Source organism: Lissotriton vulgaris, chromosome 2_1 (genome assembly GCF_964263255.1).
Source record: "Lissotriton vulgaris chromosome 2_1, aLisVul1.2, whole genome shotgun sequence".
Taxonomy (NCBI): Eukaryota; Metazoa; Chordata; class Amphibia; order Caudata; family Salamandridae; genus Lissotriton; species Lissotriton vulgaris.
Genome location: NC_141687.1, coordinates 956,026,147 through 956,045,932, shown reverse-complemented (window position 1 = coordinate 956,045,932; position 19,786 = coordinate 956,026,147). Strand labels below are relative to the sequence as shown.

The window sequence follows — 19,786 nt, the reverse complement described above, 5'->3', positions numbered from 1 at the left end:
ATCTCAGGATTCAAACAAGAAGTACAAACAGCCCTACTGAACAAACCATTTGATCAAAAGACATTGTTTGGTTCAAGTACAGACGAGACATTAGAAAAGATGAAGAAAGATACGGAAACGGCTAAGTCAATGGGAGCATTGCAACAGCCAACACACAGAGGTTCCTTTCGTAGATCCACCTATAGAGGGGGCTCAAAAAACACAGGAACAAATCAGCAATCCACATCTTTCACACCAACATCACCCAGAGGTAATTCAAGAGGTAATTACAGAGGTAACAACAATAAGGGTAGAGGCCGCGGAAATAATAACAACCGCAACGCCTCAACACCAAAACAGTGACTTCATACAACTCCCCCCAGACCACACAACACCGGTCGGGGGACGTCTATCACAGTTCCTACCTGTCTGGGAAAACATCACGTCAGACAAGTGGGTGAGACAAATTATCCAACATGGTTATTGCCTAGAACTCACAGCCACCCCACCAAACATCCCTCCCAAGCAGCGTCCAATGAGTCAGGATCATTTAACATTGTTAAGGGAAGAAGTGTTAGCACTTCTACAAAAGCATGCAATAGAGAAGGTCCCAAAGGATCAACAAGGAACAGGGGTATACTCTCTATACTTCCTAATCCCCAAGAAGGACGGGTCCCTACGACCAATATTAGACCTCAGACCTCTCAATGCTTACATAAATTCGGAACATTTCCACATGGTCACGCTCCAACAAGTACTCCCTTTACTGAAGAAAGGGGACTTTCTTTCTACACTGGATCTAAAAGACGCTTACTTTCATATCCCAATTCACAAAGCCCACAGAAAATATCTAAGGTTTGTGTTAGAAGGACAACACTACCAGTTCAAAGTCCTTCCGTTCGGTGTCACAACAGCACCGAGAGTTTTCACAAAATGCCTAGCGGTGGTGGCAGCACACCTAAGAAGACAACAGATACATGTCTTCCCATACTTGGACGATTGGCTAATAAAGGCCAAATCAAAGGAAGAATGTCTTCACAACACACAGAAGACAATTCAATTGCTGCACCACCTAGGGTTTACGGTGAACTACAAGAAATCACACCTGCAACCAAACCAGATCCAGCAATACCTGGGGGCTACAGTAGACACAGAAAAGGCAATAGCATACCCCAACCCAATCAGAGTACAGACAATGGTCGGGTTAATACAAAGATTTCAACCACAACACTCACTACCAGCACGAGTGTTTATGCAACTATTAGGCATGATGTCCTCTTGCATACTGCTAATACCACATGCCAGACTACAAATGCGCCCACTACAAGAGTGTCTAGCGACACAGTGGAATCAGGCTCAAGGTCAGATTACAGATCTGGTGTTGGTAAACGACCGGACGTATCGCTCTCTGAAGTGGTGGAACACAGAAAACATTTCCAAGGGACGGTCGTTCCTAGAGCCAATTCCACAAGTAATAATAACAGCGGACGCATCGCTCTCCGGATGGGGAGCGCATATGGACAAATACACAGTACAGGGGAAGTGGAGTGCGCAGCAAAAGAAACTGCACATCAACTACCTAGAACTCTTGGCAATATTTCTAGCACTAAAAGCTTTCCAAATGCAAGTAACAAACAAGGCAGTCCTGATCAGAACAGACAACATGACTGCAATGTATTATATTCAAAAACAGGGGGGGACACACTCTCTCCAACTGTCCAAACTAGCACAGGACATATGGAGATGGGCCATTCCTCAAAAGATCTACCTGTTAGCGGAACACCTACCAGGAATTCAAAATCAAATAGCAGACATCCTAAGCAGACAGTCAGAACAAGTTCACGAGTGGGAGCTGCACGACCAAATACTACAGCCATTCTTCCAAAAATGGGGGCAACCAGAGATAGATCTGTTTGCAAATCACCAGAACGCAAAATGCAAGCAATTCGCATCCAGGTACCCACACCAAAGGTCCCAGGGCAATGCACTGTGGATAAATTGGTCCAACAAATTTGCTTACGCGTTCCCTCCTCTACCACTAATTCCATTACTGGTGAGAAAACTGCAGCAACACTCAATGACAATGATACTAGTGGCACCCACGTGGGCAAGACAGCCGTGGTTCACCACGCTGCTACAACTCTCACAAGTACCACATCAAAAGCTAAGGTTATTACCCATGCATCTTACACAGAACCATGGAGAAATAATGCACCCAGATCCCAAACAACTGAACCTAGCGATCTGGCTCCTGAGGTCATAGTTTGGGTATTTAGATTTACCACCAGAATGCATGGAAATCATTAAACAGGCAAGACGTCCTACCACCAGAGCATGCTACGCAGCAAAATGGAAGAGGTTTGCTATACACTGTAAAAGTAAGCACATCAACCCTCTGGACGCATCCACTAAACAAATCATTTGCTATTTATTACACTTACAGCAATGTAACCTAGCATATACCTCTATCAGGGTTCATCTAGCAGCCATAGCGGCGTACCTACAAAACAGGCAACACTTGTCACTGTTTAAAGTACCAGCAATTAAAGCTTTCATGGAAGGACTCAAGAGAGTCATTCCACCAAGAAGACCACCTTCCCCAGTCTGGAATCTCAACATAGTGCTTACCAGACTAATGGGGCCACCCTTTGAACCTATGCATAGGTGTGAAATACAATTCCTCACATGGAAGGTAGCCTTCCTCATAGCTATCACGTCACTTAGAAGAGTAAGTGAACTGCAGGCTTTTACGATTCAAGAACCATTTATGCAGCTACACCAAAATAAAGTGGTTCTTAGAACAAACCCAAAATTCTTACCAAAGGTTATTTCAGCATTCCACATCAATCAGTCAGTGGAATTACCGGTTTTCTTTCCAAAACCACAAACAGTAGCGGAAAGAGCCCTACATACACTGGATGTTAGAAGGGCCATATTGTACTATATAGAAAGAACACAAACTTTCAGAAAGACAAAACAGCTATTTGTTGCGTTTTCTCCCACACATAAAGGCAATCCCATCTCCAAAGCGGGCATTGCTAGATGGATTGTAAAATGCATTCAAATATGCTACTTAAAGGCAAAGAGAACATTAACTGTTCCTCCTAGAGCTCACTCTACACGTAAACTAGGAGCATCTATGGCATTTCTGGGAAACATTCCACTAGATGACATATGCAAAGCAGCTACCTGGGTTACACCGCACACCTTCACAAAGCACTATTGTGTAGATGTGCACTCAACACAATAAGCTAGAGTGGGACAAGCAGTATTAAAAACATTGTTTCAGACAGTTGCAACAGACACGGGCGACCACCGCTAGGGAGAGAACTGCTGTATAGTCTATTCATAATGTACCATCTGCAGCCCATATGCCTCGAACGGAATATGCTACTTACCAGTATGCATCTGTTCTTGGCATAGAGGGCTGCAGAGTGGTACATGCCCTCCCAGCCTCCCCGGAAACCTGTGTCTGTTCCAACATTATCTTATTTAGATACACTTACATGGGCACTCTTATCTGTATTCTACTATACTACTCCATCTAACCCTACTATGGCAAAACAATCTAAGGATGGAGCCGATGCCCATGCGCACTACCAACTAAGGGAGGAGTCACCAAGATACAAAAGACTCTCCAAGAGAAAAACAAAGTGCAATCATCCGAGCCCAACACCAGATGGCGATCTATTCATAATGTACCACTCTGCAGCCCTCTATGCCAAGAACAGATGCATACTGGTAAGTAGCATATTCCTTCCTCCCATAAGATTGCATTGACTGTTTACCTTGAAAATTCTTCGAAGTTTGAAGTTGCTTTGTATGAAGCACTGAAAAACTGCAAATGTACATAAACTGATTTACTTACCTTTTCTCTTGGAAATATCCAGTTTGATATCTAGTCATATCTCACTGAGTAGAAATAGAAACTTAAAAGTAATCTAAACAGTAACGTGCAAAGTAATGTATAAAGTAACTGAAAAGTAATTTAGAAATATTGACTTGCCTGTAATTCACCCAACTGCATTTGAACCTGCATTCAACTGTAAAACATTGCATAAGGTTTTACAAAGTATTTTTTCGCGTAACTGCACCAGGCTTGGCTTGTTTCTAGAAATAAAATAACTTAATATTTCTGATACAAACAAATTGATCTGAGTTCAGTCTTTGAGTGTGTGACATCAGTTGTGCCTGAGTGCGTACAACAAATGCTTAACACTACCCTATGATAAAGCCTTACTGCTCGCCCACACTACCACAAATAGAGAGTAAGGTACTATCTACTTATACCTCTGCCTGCCTTTGGGGTTCCACTGTACTCTGTGCACACTATACCTCATTTTGGTATAGTATATATTGCCAGCTTCCTACAGTCAAAGGTGCTTCAGCTACACTTAGTAAACACTGCGACTTTAAGAAAGCCAGCAGCTTACATTACCCATCATGCACTCTGACAGTTTGTCTCATAGGCTCCGTTATTTCATCCGGCTCGTGCTGACTGGACCTCAAAGCGCTTGAGAGGTACGTTGGCTCTTTTTTTTTTCCTGAGGGTTTTTCTTCAGAAACTAATCCTTTTACACTTCATTTAATGTGTTTTTAAGAGTTTGAGTCCTGTTTTGCTTCTTAGGAATATGTTTATTTCTTCAGTATGCCTTCACTATTTGTGAAGTGTCCCAATGGGTGAGAAAAAAACTTTCAGATCCTCATATTTGTGTGGTCTGCCTTCCACCTTCTCAAAGTGTAGACGACTGTCTTCATTGTCAGAAAATGTCAAAAACAACTTTGAAGGTAGGGAAAGTATTTACCTGAGAGGAACATTAGCAAATCTTGGATCAGAAGAAGTAAAGACTAATGATAACACCTCCTACTGCCAAAGGCTCCTCCCACGAAAATACTGTACGTTTATGACTTCAATAGGAATACATATAATGCAGAACTAGGGTTACAAGTATTAATTACTTTTTTGTACTCACTGAAGTGGTCAGGAGTTACGAGAACTCTAGCTTGAGCAACAACAGGGTTATGGTGCACTGCTACTGCTGCCATTGTTGTATCTCTACCGCATGTGTGAGGAACTATTGCACAGATGGCTCATGTAATTTTTATGTATTTGAGGAAAAATAAAAAAATTTAATCTGGTCTGCCAATACTGTGTATGTGTATTTGAAGTAAAAATAAATTTGTAATCTATTCTGCTGAGTGTGTGTGTGTGTCTGTGACACTTGCTCTTCTACCTGAATAGGGGTGTATTGGACCTGCTGCTTCTTGCCCATTTTCTGTGACACCACTGTTAGTGGATCTTCCGCTGCTACTTTTCTGTTGCCTATTTATGTCAAGTCGAGCCTAGAGTAGCGCATTCGCTGTGCCTCTGGCGAGACTTTTAGTAAGGGCTTCAGAAAATGCCGCCACTGTGGCCTAGAGCTTGCGTGCATGTGCGCGGGCACACGCTTACGAGCAGAAGCACCATATGGCTTTCCTCTCTCTCTCCGTCATGGGTCACAGGCCCTGGCTTTTCTCTCCTCCCTCTGCATTCCGTTCTCCTTATCTCCAAAGACAACCCAGCGCAGACCTTCTCCAGCGTGCTCTTTCCCCTCTCGACCCTCCCTCTGGACAGGGAGGAGGGAAACTGCTCCTGTTTCCAAGCCTCACCACTATTCATGCCATGGAAGTTTGTCAATAGGGCATGCACAGTGCATTTCCTTTCTTGTAAACAAGTGTCCCTGTCTCCCTTTCTACTCTGGGCTGCTCGCTCCTCTGGCCCCTACCTCTAGGCTTCAAGGTCCGATTCTGCCAGTAGCTTCGCTCTGCAGCTCTTCCCTCTTCCTTCTCCCCCGCCCTCCTCCCCCCACCACCTTTTTCAGAGGGGAGGGGAAGGGAGGCTGGGTCCATTGCAAGCTTCTCAACCAGCAGCTTTAGGTATGTCATAGAAGCAGCCACTTTACCCTTAATACGTAGTGCTTACCCCATCTGCCCCCACTCTGTCCTAACACTTATCATCAGGTTTAAAGCTTGCCGTGCTTACTCCCCTCGCTCTGTCCTAGCACTTATCATCAGGTTCAAAGCTTGCCATGCTTACCCCCCTGCTCTGTCCTAACACTTATCAGGTTCAAAGCTCACCGTGCTTACCCCCTCCGCCCCCGCTCTGTCATAACACTTCTCATCAGGTTCAAAGCTCACTGTGCTTACCCCCTCTGCCCCCGCTCTGTCCTAACACTTAACTTCAGGTTCAAAGCTCGCCGTGCTTTTCCCCTCTGCCCTCACTCTGTCCTAACACTTATCATCAGGTTCAAAGCTGGTCGTGCTTACCCCTCCACCCCTGCTCTGTCCTAAAACTTATCATCCTGTTCAAAGCTCCCTGTGATTATCCGCCTGCCCCCGCTCTGTCCTAACACTAATCATCAGGTTCAAAGCTCCCTATGCTTATCCCCCTGCCCCCGGCACTGTCCTAACATTTATCATCGGGTTCAAAGCTCGATGTGATTATCCCCCTGCCCCCGGCTCTGTCCGAACACTTATCATCAGGTTCAAAGCCCGCCGTGCTTATCCCCCTTCCCCCGCTCTGTCCCATTACTTATCAGGTTCAAAGCTCGCCGTGCTTACCCCTATGCCCCTGCTCTGTCCTAACACTTATCATTAGGTTCAAAGGCTCACCGTGCTTGCCCCTGCTCTGTCCTAACACTTACCATCAGGTTCAAAGCTTGCTGTGCTTACCCCCCTGTCCCTCTTAACACTTATCTAGTATTGGGGTATCTTTCATAGATTTTCATGTCTGAATCATTCCCCGTCGCTTAGGCCAGAGTCCCACGGTAAATAAAAAAGCAGTGCCAAAAGATAGTAGTACGCCCCAAGAAAAAGGCCTGAGGCCTAGATCCTAGTAGCCTATCTACATCATTATGCTAAAAAGACCAAAGTCTTTGTCCCAACCAATCCGCTATCAGCACCCTCTAGATCACTCTCTGCAGAGCCAGTTCTCCTCAGATTTTCACCGCATGTCGTGTGGAAGGGAGTCTCCCTGAGTGCCAACTCAGTTTATCCTTCAAGATGTCTGACAAGAAGGCCTTGTTCAAACCTTGCAGAACCTGCGACAAAAAGAGAGTCCATGTTGATGATCAACATAAGGACTGCATTTACTGCCTCTACCCTAAACATGTGGCAAAAGATTGTAAGATTTGCCGAACCTTCCCTTCTAAAACTCTAAGGGATAGGGAGGCAAGAGTCCTGTGGCTTAAATGTTCTTCAGCTGAAGATGATAATAGAGCCTCAACTTCCAGCAAGAGCAAGATCTCAGGACAGTTCGCCAAGTGAGGGGTTGGTCAAAAGCTACCATCTTCTGACCAGAAGTCCAAACAAAAATATTAGACATGGCCTACGACGGCATCTTTGTTTGGCAAACATATTGACGAAGCCCTCCAAGCAATCAAGACCTACGCTGATACTGCAAGATCTTTAGGTTCCCTACAATACAAGCGTGGAACATTCAGAGGCGCTAGGGGCGTGGCTATTCCTCTGGAGGAGGTTACAATACACAACAGAACAGGCAATATCAGCCTCAATATCGGCAAAATTACCAATCATCATACCGCCAATCCAATACGGCTGGTTTCTCTCGCCAAGGAGGCCGAAAACGTTCCAACAATCAAGGACGAGACTCTAACAGAAAACAGTGAGATCAGCCGGGCGCCAATCACATTTCCTCCCCTCCCCGTGGGCGCGAAAATGTCATCTTTTCTGGACCAGTAGCAAGAAATTACTTCCGACCAATGGGTGTTAAACCTAGTGAAAAATGGACACACCCTAGAATTTGTCAACAAGCCACCCACCACTCCGCCCAGGGGACCCCCTCGTCTTCACTTATTGTTTAAAGAAGCTTTTACAATGCTCCTCAAGAACGCTATAGAAAAGGTCCCAGTACATCAGAAACTGACAGGTTTCTGCTCCTTTTTTTCCTAATCAAAAAGAAATGAGGAGAATGGTGACCAATCCTCGACCTTTGCAATCCCAACAGATTCCTCAAACAAGGGTTTTGCATGGTCACCCTCTCAGAGAATCTAAGCTGCCTGAACAAGGGAGTTTTTATGGCTTCTTTAGACATGGAATACGCTTACTTCCACATCCCGATCCATCCAAAACATCGCAAGTATCTCCGCTTCACTGTGGCTGGTGCCGATTATGAGTTCAAGGTTCTCCCGTTTGGACTGAAATCGGCTCCAAGGATCTTCACAAAGTGCCTGGCCCCGGTATCGGCAACATTGCGTTCTTGGGGAATCCAGGTCTTCCCGTACTGGGACGATTGGTTCATCAAAGGTCCTTAAGAGCACACTGTAAAGTCTGCCATTTCAACATGTCTCAATCTCTTCGCCTCTCTGGGGTTAACTGTGAACAGAAGCAAATCCCAGTTACATCTGAAGAAAATCCTGCCTTTCCTTTGAGCACGTCTGGACACGATCCAGTGCAAGTCATTCTTATCACAAGAAAGACAACTCCGCCTCCAAAAGCTAGCCCTTCAGGTCTCAAAAAGAAAGTCACTTTCTGTTTGCATGTTCACTTCACTCCTGGTAATGTGCCCTTCGGCCATGAATCTCATCCCCTTGGCACGTCTCAGAATTTACAGGAGGAACTACATCTTCAATGGCAGCAAGCAACAGGTTGCTTCGACAACATCTTCAAGGTCACACCACGCATGGTGGATGCTCTCCACTGGTGGTCACAGTTGACCAATCTGGCACAAGGTCTCATGTTCATACAAAATCCCCTCGGACAATACCACCAGCATGTTTTACGTGAACAAACAAGGAGGGACAAGATCGACAACGTTGTCATAGGAGGCACAGGAGTTATGGGAATGGATCACACTCCACAACATAACCCTCAAGGCGGAACATGTCAGAGGCCTCCACAATACTTTAGCGGACACGCTCAGCAGATCCCTATCAGACTGCCACAAGTGGAAATTAGACCACGTTCAGGTGAGCAGAGTGTTCCAGGCTTGGGGCAAACCGACATTAGATTTGTCTGCAACAAAGCAGAACAAGAAATGCCAATATTACACCATCAGATATCCTCAACAGGGGTCAAGAGTGAATGCCATGTCCATTCGATGGTCAGGGATCTGTGCTTAAGCTTTTCCCCCAATCCCTTTGATACTAAACGTGTTACGCAAGATAAAGTGGGAGGGCTGCTGTCTCATCCTGATTGCCCACCCGGTGGCCACGCCAGTACTGGTTCCAAGAACTTTTTTTGCTATCCCAGGACCGGCCAATCAGTCTTTTTCCAACACCTACAATGCTGTCGAGGAACAAGGGGCAGATACTTCACCCAGACCCTCAGTCTCTGAATTTACACGCATGGCTCCTGACTTGCTAGAATTGAAGGACCTTCATATTCCTCAGGATTGCAGTGACATCTTAGCTTGTCTTAAGTGGAAACGGTTTTGCTGTTGGTGTGAATCTAACAGGGTACACCCGATAGAAGCTCCTGCAGAACAAATTCTTCCTTATCTTTTGCATCTGGCTCGCTCTGGACTCTCCTTTTCATCAGTTAAAGTCCATTTAGCTGCTCTCTCCAGATTCAGGAAAGTTGCTAAGATTCCTTCACTAAGTTCATCCACATTAATCAAGCAGTTCATGAGGTCTTTTCCAAACTTTCCCCCCTGCGCCCGCTCTGTCATAACACTTATCAGGTTCGAAGCTCGCCGTGCTTACCCCCATACCCCCCGCTCTGTCCTATTACTTATCAGGTTCAAAGCTGGCCGTGCTTACCCCCTGCCCCACGCACTGTCCTAACACTTATCAGGTTCACAGCTCGCCGTTATGCAGCACAATATCCTTGGTGCAACAGCATCAACTGTTGCATGGCTAAACACTTATAAGTTCCCAAAAGCGAGACCTATTGGCTATGCCAATGCTTGTTGTAAGAAAGTTGTGTTAGTGAACCTTTGTAAAAAAAAAAAACTTTTGTGCTATTCCAAAGCCAAAACAATTGTCATTGTGAATACTTGTTACGAAAGAGTTCTTCACACTCAAAATATACTCATATTTCGAGAATGCAAACATCAGAATACGGGCGTGTGAAGGCACAGGTGAGTTGAGCATTTTGTTTGGCTAACAACTGCCTGCTAATGAGGCATGTGTTCTTTGTTTTCTACACAGGGGAGGAAGAAGTCAGTTGTGTCTGTGGAGCCCAGAAACCTGATTCAGGGCTCGTACCCTGGGTGCTCAGTTTTAGGATCAACCTTGAAGTTCATGTATGGGGTTAATGCCTGGAGAAACTGGGTTCATTGGCGGAACGCACAGGAGGACCAAGAAGAATTAAAATTTGGAGGTATGTTTGTGTGCTTCCGGTAATGCTGTTAACATGTTGTCTTCTTTAATAGATCATATCCTTGTTGCACCACTGATTATACATGTGTAGTATTAGGCAAGTTGCATTAAAGACGTTTCTGTGAGGCAGCAACTATACCAATATAATAGTTTCAGTAGTGAACCATGGGCGTTTCTTTTTACTTTAGTCTGTGTTCTACGTTTGTTTAGTCTTTTGTTGTATAAGGAAAATAAGGCCATCCCAAGTAACAGCAAATTTACATTGAGTTTTAGCTTCCTGGTTGTGAGTTTGGAAGGGCACTACTGTTGGGAAGAAGTTCATAATTAAAATATTATCTTTGATGAAACTGTGTATTTTATTTCTGACAGAATAACCTTTTTTTCTATTTTTCTATGGCCGATTTTCATAATTGAATAGGTATTTGCCATGTGTTAAAATTGTTAGGGTCTTTTGGTGGATATTAATAGGTATACTTCAGATTGATTTATTATGGCAGATTATGAAAAGTAGAATGAAATTAGGTACCTAAATCCATAAATACCTTTGCAAGGCATAATTGATGAATAAGCGCGTTGGTGTGTTTTTTGGGGGGTTATTTTTTTATTCTTTTTTTTATGGGCTAACTGCAGTAATAAATGAAAATTCAAAATTTTGGCGGCAAAATCCGGTTATAAAGAAATATAGCTTGGTCCAGTGGACCCGTCACATTTCTGCTCTCTTGCTGTGGCCTTTTCTTTGTAAAATGCATAGCGAGAGCAACTTTTGACCAGTTATTCCATTTGTTTAAGGACTGTCTGTTTTTCCGACTACCAGGCTGTATTCCAATTGTCTTATTGGATGGCCTTAAACTACTCTTTACACAAATGCGGTCGCTACCCTTCTACTGACTCTCTCCTTCAACTTTTAATACAGCGTAACTTCAGACACTGATAAAATAAAATGGTGTATGATAGAGCACATGTTACTTCTTTGGATTACATTTCCTACTTCACTCTGAGGTGGTGAGGGGTCTCTTTGAACTGTGGAGAGAGCCTTGGATAGATCTATTCGCCACCGAACAGAACGCGCAATGTCAGCAATTCTGCACTTTGGAATTTTCAAGCGCACTCGCTAGGCGACGCTTTTCGTCACGAGTGGAGTTGCGGTCTTCTAAACGCCTTTCCGCCTATACCACTTCTGCCCAGAGTGCTGAAGAAGATCAAGCGCAACTGTGCCCAAGTCATCCTTGTGGCTCTGTTTTAGGCACAAAGAGTCTGGTATCCCGATCCTCCAATCTGAATGCCTCTTCCGGAGGATCTTCTATCACAGCAGCAGGGGACGGTCCTCCACCCGAACCTGTCCAGCTTCCACCTTCTTGTGTGGAGATTGAGCGGCAGCAGATTACGACTTTTGACCTTCTTCTCGAAGTCTGTAATGTTATCTTGGCAGCCAGGCCTTCTTCCACTAAGACGGTATATGCCTGCAGATGGAACAAATTTGTGGCATGGTGCACAGCAAAGGCTGTGGATCCTCTTTCTGCCCCTCTTGCTGAGGTTCTCTTGTCCTCTTTCTGAGGTTCTCTTGTTACTTCTTTCTTTGGCCCAGCAGGGCTCCGCTCTAGGCACTCTAAAAGGGTACCTCTCAGCCATTTCAGCCTTTCTTAGGGTTTCTGATCAGCCTTCTCTTTTCATGTCGTTTTCTTAAGGGCATTACACATCTTTTTCCTCCTGTTCCCTTTGTAATGCCTCCGTGGGTCTTGAACTTGGTTCTTACTTAGCTTATGTGCGCTCTCTTTGAAAGTGGCTCTATATATACTGCACCAAAGTAAGGTACAGTGTGTACAGAGTCCAACAGTCCCCAGAGGTTTGGCAGAGGTTAAAGTTACATAGAACCTTACTCTCTAAAGTGGTAGCTTGGTTGAGCAGTAAGACAGTGGAGAAGCGTGGCTCAATGGTTAGAGCGGCAGACCCTGATGCAGAGGTCTGGCCCGGGACAAGGGTTCAATTCCCGCCTCGGCGGCTCTTGGACTCAATTTCCCCGGACCTGATAATTCTCGCCTCGGTGCCTAGTCTAATCATGGGTCCCACTCTGTGACTCTGGGCAATAGCTTGCTTAATCTCCACAACGGCCCCAGCAGCGCTGTGGATGCCTGGCTTCACCTTGGGGGTGCCCAGGAGTGGACATTTCACAGGAAAGCCAGGATGGGTTCCACAGCGGTATGAATACAGCGCTACGAGGCCTCCGGGTAGAAGTGCGCTATATAAAATACACTACATTTACATTTACATTTACATTACAGTATCAGAGGACAGTGTAAAGCATTTAATGTACACACTCAGTTAGCAAATGGTCTCACACACTCAGAACTGAACTCTAGGTCAATTGTTTTGTATAAAAAAATATACTTGTTATTTTATTTTAGAACCGCAGTTTGGTATAAAAATACTTTTTCAGAATGAGGTACTACAGTTGAATACTTTCAATGAGCAATAGACTTTTAGATGCAATAGATACAGTTGTTGCAGTATGCAACACAAATTTCAACACCATAATAACATTGAGCTCAATGGGAATTTTAAGTAAATGCCATATCAGTTACTTTACGTATGTTTTTTCTTACTCGGGGCTAGATCTTCTATTCTGTAAACAGTTGGAAGAAATAGTTTTTGTTAAACAGGCAATGTTTAAGGAATATTTGTATGTTTAAAAATTCGACACCTAGAAGAATTTCTGGCAAAAAACAGCCAATGTTTTCCTATGGAGGAAAATCAAGTTATCGGAAAATCACAGTTGTAATTACTTTTTAGGGTCAGTGCTGGGCACTAAGATCCAGCACTGGGATCTCTCCTGGTAACAGATGAATAATTTCGTTTTTGTTGATGGGACGATTTTTAGTCAATATTTTAAAGTTTCAAAACTCCACAGAAGAATTTCCAAGTGAAAACCAGTCCATGGAGAAAATGTAAGTTATTGGCTTTCAGGTAAGTGCTCGACTGGCAGAGTTAGGGTTCTAGGGTAAGCCTCAGGGGTCTCCCAGGTTTAGGTAGGTACTGTAGTTACACCCTCAGCGGCACAGGGGCAGCCGGGTGCAGAGAGAAGGCCCAATGTTAGCCTATGTCAGGTAGGGGGCCTTCGGTTGGTGGCTGCTAGCAGGCAGGCCACACGGCTGTAAGAGCAGGGCTCCTGGTCACTTGATCAGGGCATGTGGGAAAGTTGAACAGAACAGATGGTGCACTCCCAGCGACACTGGGGCGGCTGGGTGCAGGGTGCTTTTGGGCCATTGGGCGCCCAATGGATTTCAATGGGAAAGCTGCGTGACGAACAAAGGCTGCAGGTGTAGGAGAGTAGGGTCTGCAATCCTATGGTCACCCCAGATTTTTGCTTTTTGCTTCACTGGTTTACGACTTTCCCTGGCTGTGGGCCTGCTAATCAGACCTACAGCCTAGCTGTTCTCTCTCTAAATTGGCATCCATGTACCTTAGGTGCATTCACCAATTGGTATTGGTTCACTCTTGTGAATCCTTGTACAGTGTACCATAGGTACCCAGTGTGAGAAGGTGGCCTGATATGCAGTGCTCACTATTCTAGTGAACACTATGTATCAGTCCAGCAACCCTTATTGATGATTGGTTGTAAGTCAACCTTATAGACCAGCTATCCTAGTAGCGTGGATACGAGCAGTCTAAGGCTAAAGACTCGAGAGGGCGTGTTAAGCCAGCTGTTTACCACACATATACCCCTTGAATACCAAGTGAAAGGACACCACACAAGTGTTATGAAAATAAACAGTTATTTATTTAAAGATCACAACAGCCCTGTACTCTTTATGAGGACAGGGTACTAAGCACAAACCAAAACTCTTACAAAAATACTTAAGTTAGCACAGTATATACAAATGCCCGAGGGGCACGGAAAACCATATACTCTGAAAGTGGAATGCGAAATTCCTAGCAGGTAAGTACAGTACTAATAGCTTTTGGAATCGCTAGGACTTGACTAGGGAATCGTTAGATTACTTCTAGGAGGCCTAGGGGACTCGGGTGCAGTGTGTGCACTCTCACGCGAGATGCGGGACAAAAGTCTATGGTAGCTAGGAAATAGAAAGTTAGTGTTCTCGGGCGAACCCGACCTGGTAGGGAGAAAACGAAAGTAGATTCTGACCCTTGGATAGTGAGGCTATGCTGGGGCACCGAAATGCCGAAGTTACCTAGCCCAGGGGCTGCAGCTGCATAGGTCTGAAAAGACGTCGGGAATCCTCGTAGACGGACCAGGAGCCGGAAGAAAAGATGCTGGCCGGTGACCAGTGAAGAAAGTTCAGTTGGATCCAAGCCTGGATCTCGAAGATAGATGACACCTGAAAGCAGAGGGGACCAAGTTCGAGACTACTAGCCAGTAGTCAGTGGGCACCAGGAGGGCACCGGATGGTAGCCACCTCGACAAGGTGAGTGGGTGACGCTTGACTCGAAGATCTCACGGACCAGGAGGCGTTGTCGGCGACCAGGATGGAGGATCGAGCTGTCCCACGAAGATAGAAGCTGTCGGCGTTGCTGGACCCAGGATTGGGCAACAAAGCCTTGGCAAATTCAAGCCCACGCGGTGGACCTAAAATGGCGTCTGGAGTGGACCAGGAGGGTCCGGGGTGCCTCTCTTGAAAAAGGAAGCAAGGGCCAGCCTGGAGCAACCAGACCAGCAGTCGTGAAGTCGTTGGGCGTCGTTCAGAAGGCCACAAGCCAGCCGGCTAGTAGTCAAACAACGCGGTGCACAGCAAACAGCAGAAGGGCCCCACGCCGATCGTGGAGATGCAGGGGGGCTGATCTTGGGTGCTGGAGCTGCGCAGGGTCGGGGCTTCTCGGACCCCAAAGCACTCACCAGTGGAGGACACGGTGGGCTTGCAGTAAAGATGTCGTGCAGTCTTGGCGATCGTCGGTCCCTTGAGGTCTCGTCGCACTCACGGTTCTCAGCTGGGCTGTAGAGGTGAGTAGAGGTCAGAGGTGCCAGGGAAGCCGGGTCTCGTCGAGCTGGGTCGTCGGATTCGTGATGAAGGACTTGCAGCAGACCGCAGTGTTCTTTAGGATGGTGCCTGCGGATGCAGGGTGACTACTCCTTAGCCACAAGGGAGAATCTTGAAGAAGAAATCGTGAAGTCCTTTCGAAGAAAGTGGTATCTTGATTCCAAAGATGATCTAATTTTAACAGGGGGCCCGCTCCCATCTTTATACTAAAAAAGGGGGCTGACCCGGTGACTAGGTCCTGCCTATGGGTGGGACTAGGTGGGGGGTGGTTACACCCCTCAGCCATGCCGGACTTCCCCAGGCCAGGGGCTGGTGTGCCCCTGGAACTGGTTCAGACCGGCCTATGCGTAGTGAGCACCGGGGTGCCACTCAGCAGTCACCTTCCTGTAAAGCCCTGCCTACCCAGGATACACAAAACCATGTCTGGGACGGTGCTAGCACCGCCCCTGACAGGAAACCCTTTGTCCAGGCTCCCCTCACTGGAAGGACTCCCAGCTGCAGGGGGTCAGACTCGTGTCTGTGGTGGCAGCATCCATTTTGTGGAGCTGAGGCTTCAGTTAACTTTAACCGGGGTTCACAGTTACATACATGTCGTGTCCCTCTAGAAGGGTGGAATGCTAACCCCGTCGCCAGAATTGGCGAGGGGTTAGTATTCCAATTCGTATGACACCTTACTCGACATGTTTTGATAAAGCAATACCAAAGATAGCATTTAACCGCGAGGATTATAATGCACTTAAGAGTATATGGTATGCGATATCATGGAACAGCTATTAGGACTTGATTCCGCAAGCTGCAGACAGGCTCAGCTCATGCCAGAGCACCATCTCACACGATTCCAAGCACTCTGCCTTCAGGATTGTCAAGGCCTGCCATAGGAGTGACTGATAGGAATCTGTGTGTCCATTTTAGGGTTAGGTATAGGTATACTACACCTACAGCAAAGGGTGATTACACGACTTTGCCCCAGCTGTCATGCAGCCAGTTGTGTCAAATTTAGGAGGCCAGCCAGGGGTGGCACAATACGTGCTGCAGCCCCTGGCAGCCCTGGGTACACCTATGCCCTGAGTTACAGGGTCTGATAAGGTGGCCCAGTACCAATTGGTAGATGCACCTAGGGTACATGAGGTAATTTAGAAAGAGAACAGCCAGGCTGTGGGTCTGATTGGCAGGCCCACAGCCAGAGAAAGTCGTAAACCAGTGAAACAAAAGCAAAAAATCTGGGTGATCATAGGATTGCAGACCCTACTCTCCTACACCCAGGGCATAAGTGCACCCAAGGCCTACCAGGGGCTGCAGCATGTATTATGCCACCCGTGGCTGGCCATCTAAACAGACACAACTGGCTGGTAACACAGCTGGGGCAAGGTGGTGTAATCACCCTTTGCTTTAGATATAGTATACCTATATCTAACCCTAAAATGGACACATATACTCCTTTAAGTCACTCCTATGGCAGGCCTTAGCAATCCTGGAGGCAGAGTGCTTGGAATTATGTGAGATGATGCTCTAACATGAGCTGAGCCTGTCTGCAGCTGTCGGAACCAAGTCCTTTAGCTGTTTCCATGATAACGCTATACCATATACTCTTAAGTGCATTATAATCCTCGTGGTTATTGCTAACTTTGGCATAGCATTATCAAAACATGTCGAGTAAGGTGTCATACGAATTGGAATACTACCCCCTCGCCAGTTCTGGCGACGGAGTAGCATTCCACCCTTTTAGAGGGACACGACATGCATGTAACTGTGAACCCCGGTTAAAGTTAACTCGAGTCTCAGCATCACAAAATGGATGCTGCTACTACAGACACAAGTCTGACCTCCTGCTGCTGGGAGTCCTTCCAGCGAGGGAGGCTTGGACAAAGGGTTTCCTGCATTGGGAGGTGCTAGCACCACCCAAGACAGGATTTTGTGTATTGAGGTAGGACAGGCTGAAAGGAATGAGACATGCCTGGGGCACACAATGTGTCCCTGTGCATACCCCGGTTCAAACCAGTTGCTGGGGCACTCCAGCCCCAGCTCTGGCGCGGACCCGGACAAAGGATAGGGGGTGTAACCACCCCCCTTCATGGTCCCACCCATAGGAGGGACCTAGTCATAGTACAGCCCCCTTTAGGCGAATAAAGGTAGGAGCTGGTCCCATTCCAAATTAGATTAATCCTGATTTGAAACTACAAGAAGAAACTCTGGACTTCGACGTTCTGCTCCACAGAAGACTGAAGAAATCTCCCTTGTGGCCAAGGAGTGACCACCCTGCACAAGCAGGCACCATCAAGCGTCCTAGCGGTTCACTTTGTCGTCCTTCCTGCCTGGAACCAGACTTCAGAGCCCGACGAGATCCGGACTTCCAGACCTCTCCAACCTCTACCTACATCTGCAGCACAGCTGAGATCCGTGGGTGCGACGAGACACGTGGGACCGGCCATCTTGTAGAAACAGCACTTCGCTTTCCAGCACGACTTCAGAGGCATCCTCGAGAAAGTGCTTTGGGGATTGAGAAGCCCCAGCCCCGAGCAGCTCCTGCACAGAAGATCAGCCCTCCAGCATCCATGAGATCTGCATGGGGCCCTTTTGCTTGATTGCTGCTCGTCGCGTTGTCTGGTCACTTGCCGGCTGGCTAGTGACCTCCTAGACGACGATCCACGAAATCTACATCACTGGTCTGGTTGCTCCAGACTGGCCCTTGTATCTGAAAGAAACACGTTAGTGTTAGATTCCTTACCTTAGAATATCCCCAGGCGTCAGTCTGGATCCGGAAACTTTTGCGTAGCAGTACCCCTGCGCGTCGGTAGGCGTCGTCTGCAGGCGTCCCCTGCGGCTCCGCGTCCGTCGTCGGCGTCGTGCGCCGTGATGACGTCGCTGGAGTACATAGACGCCGCCTCCGCGCGCTGACGTCAGTTCTTCTTTTTTCCGCGCCAGTGGACGCAGATCTGAAGAGCAGTACTCCGGTCTTTGACCAAGTTTTTCGATTGTTTTTTTCTCTATTGTGCCTGATAGGATGCCTGGGTTTAAGAATTGCGATGACTGTGAGCGCACGATGTCGGTCACAGACCATCACCGCCTCTGCCTCCGGTGTCTGGGCCCCGACCACGACGTGGACTCCTGCGTCGACTGCCGGGCCCTTACCAACAAGGCTAGGCGGGAGCGGTCCCGCAAGCTACTGGAGCTCCGGGTGTCGGCCCCACGTCGGGACCGGGAGCGGTCCCGGTCCGGCCGGAGGTCGAGAGAGCGTTCGAGGGAGCGGTCGCGGAGCCGCGCCGGGCGCTCCGGAAGTCGACACCACTCGTCAGGTAGGAAGCACAAGAAGTCGGGGCGTCGTCATCGTACCCCCGACGCTCGCGCGATGCGGCCGGGGGCTCGGGTGACCCCAACCCCGCGGCTCCGCGAGAGTCGCCGGCGCGGCCTGCCTCATACCCTCCGGTCCCTGGGCATGGCGCGACGCCTGAGGAGATCGAGGCGTTCCTCATGGCCATGAGGGCGCTCGCTTCTCCGACGGGGCCTACGGTGCCTTCGGGCCCAGTGCTGCCGTCTGGGGGCCCTGGCGGTTCGGGTGTCCCTGCCTCGGCGCCGTCGGGTGCTCCGGCCCCGGCGCCGCCGACGGCTCCGACCCCGGCGCCGCAGGGGCCTTCGGGATCGGCGCCGGCTGGTCTTCCGGCCTCCCCGGCGCCGTTGCCATCGGGGTTACCCCCGACGCCGCCCCCGCGCGGCGCCGGTTCTCCACTGCCGGTTCCGGCCGGCGGTGGGGTTCCGGCGCCGGCTCCGGGCGGCGCCGTCCCCTTACCTTCTCCGACGCCGGACGCGGCGCCGGACGGGCGTCGCTCGACGCCGGTCCCGGCGCCGATGGGGCCCATGAACCCCGAGAAGCCGGTCTTCATCATTGACTCCGAATACGGAGAGGATGAGGAGTACGGTGAAGGTTGGGAGGGGTCCGAGGACCCTCTGGCTCGCGAGTGCCAGTATGACCCGGACTGGACAGGTGACTTGGGGGATGCCAGTGGTTTGGACGACGCTCCTAACCCTGGTTTGATCTCTCCTCCTTCCGTGGCATCGGTGGAGGGAGCTGCCTATTCTGTGGTGCTGATGAGGGCTGCCAAGGCCTTAAACCTTGAGCTCCCCGTCGCGGCCGTGAGGCCTAACATCCTCACCGAGGTCTTCAAACCGCAGTCATGCCCACTGGAGCCACTGCTGCCGTTTAATGAAGCCTTGTCTGACGTTCTGTTGGGCGCGTGGTCCAGGCCCGCTTCAGGTGCGCCTGTTGATCGGAACGTGGCCAGGCGCCACCGTCCTTGTCCGGACGACCCCAAGTACCTGTCTACCCACCCCACTCCTGAGAGTCTGGTGATCCAGGCCTCGACCTCCCAGTCCGCATTCCCGTCGGCCCCGCCCGACCGGGAATCCAAGAGGTATGACCAGTTTGGCAAAAAGGTCTTCTCGTCCATTAGTTTGGGCCTGCGGTCTTGCAACACCGCCTGCCTCTTGGGCCGCTACACCCAC

The 19,786-nt window shown here is 48.2% G+C and overlaps 1 protein-coding gene across 9 annotated transcripts in view; it reads left to right on the top strand.

Moving 5' to 3' along the window:
- ZMYM4 (zinc finger MYM-type containing 4) overlaps nucleotides 1-19,786 on the top strand; it is a 1,284,131-nt gene that overhangs the window by 907,567 nt on the left and 356,778 nt on the right. For all 9 annotated transcript variants that reach the window (XM_086956525.1, XM_086956522.1, XM_086956517.1 and 6 more), the window contains one exon: nucleotides 10,128-10,299. In XM_086956525.1, coding sequence (XP_086812651.1) covers nucleotides 10,128-10,299 — 172 coding nt within the window. The remainder of the gene's footprint in view (nucleotides 1-10,127; nucleotides 10,300-19,786) is intronic.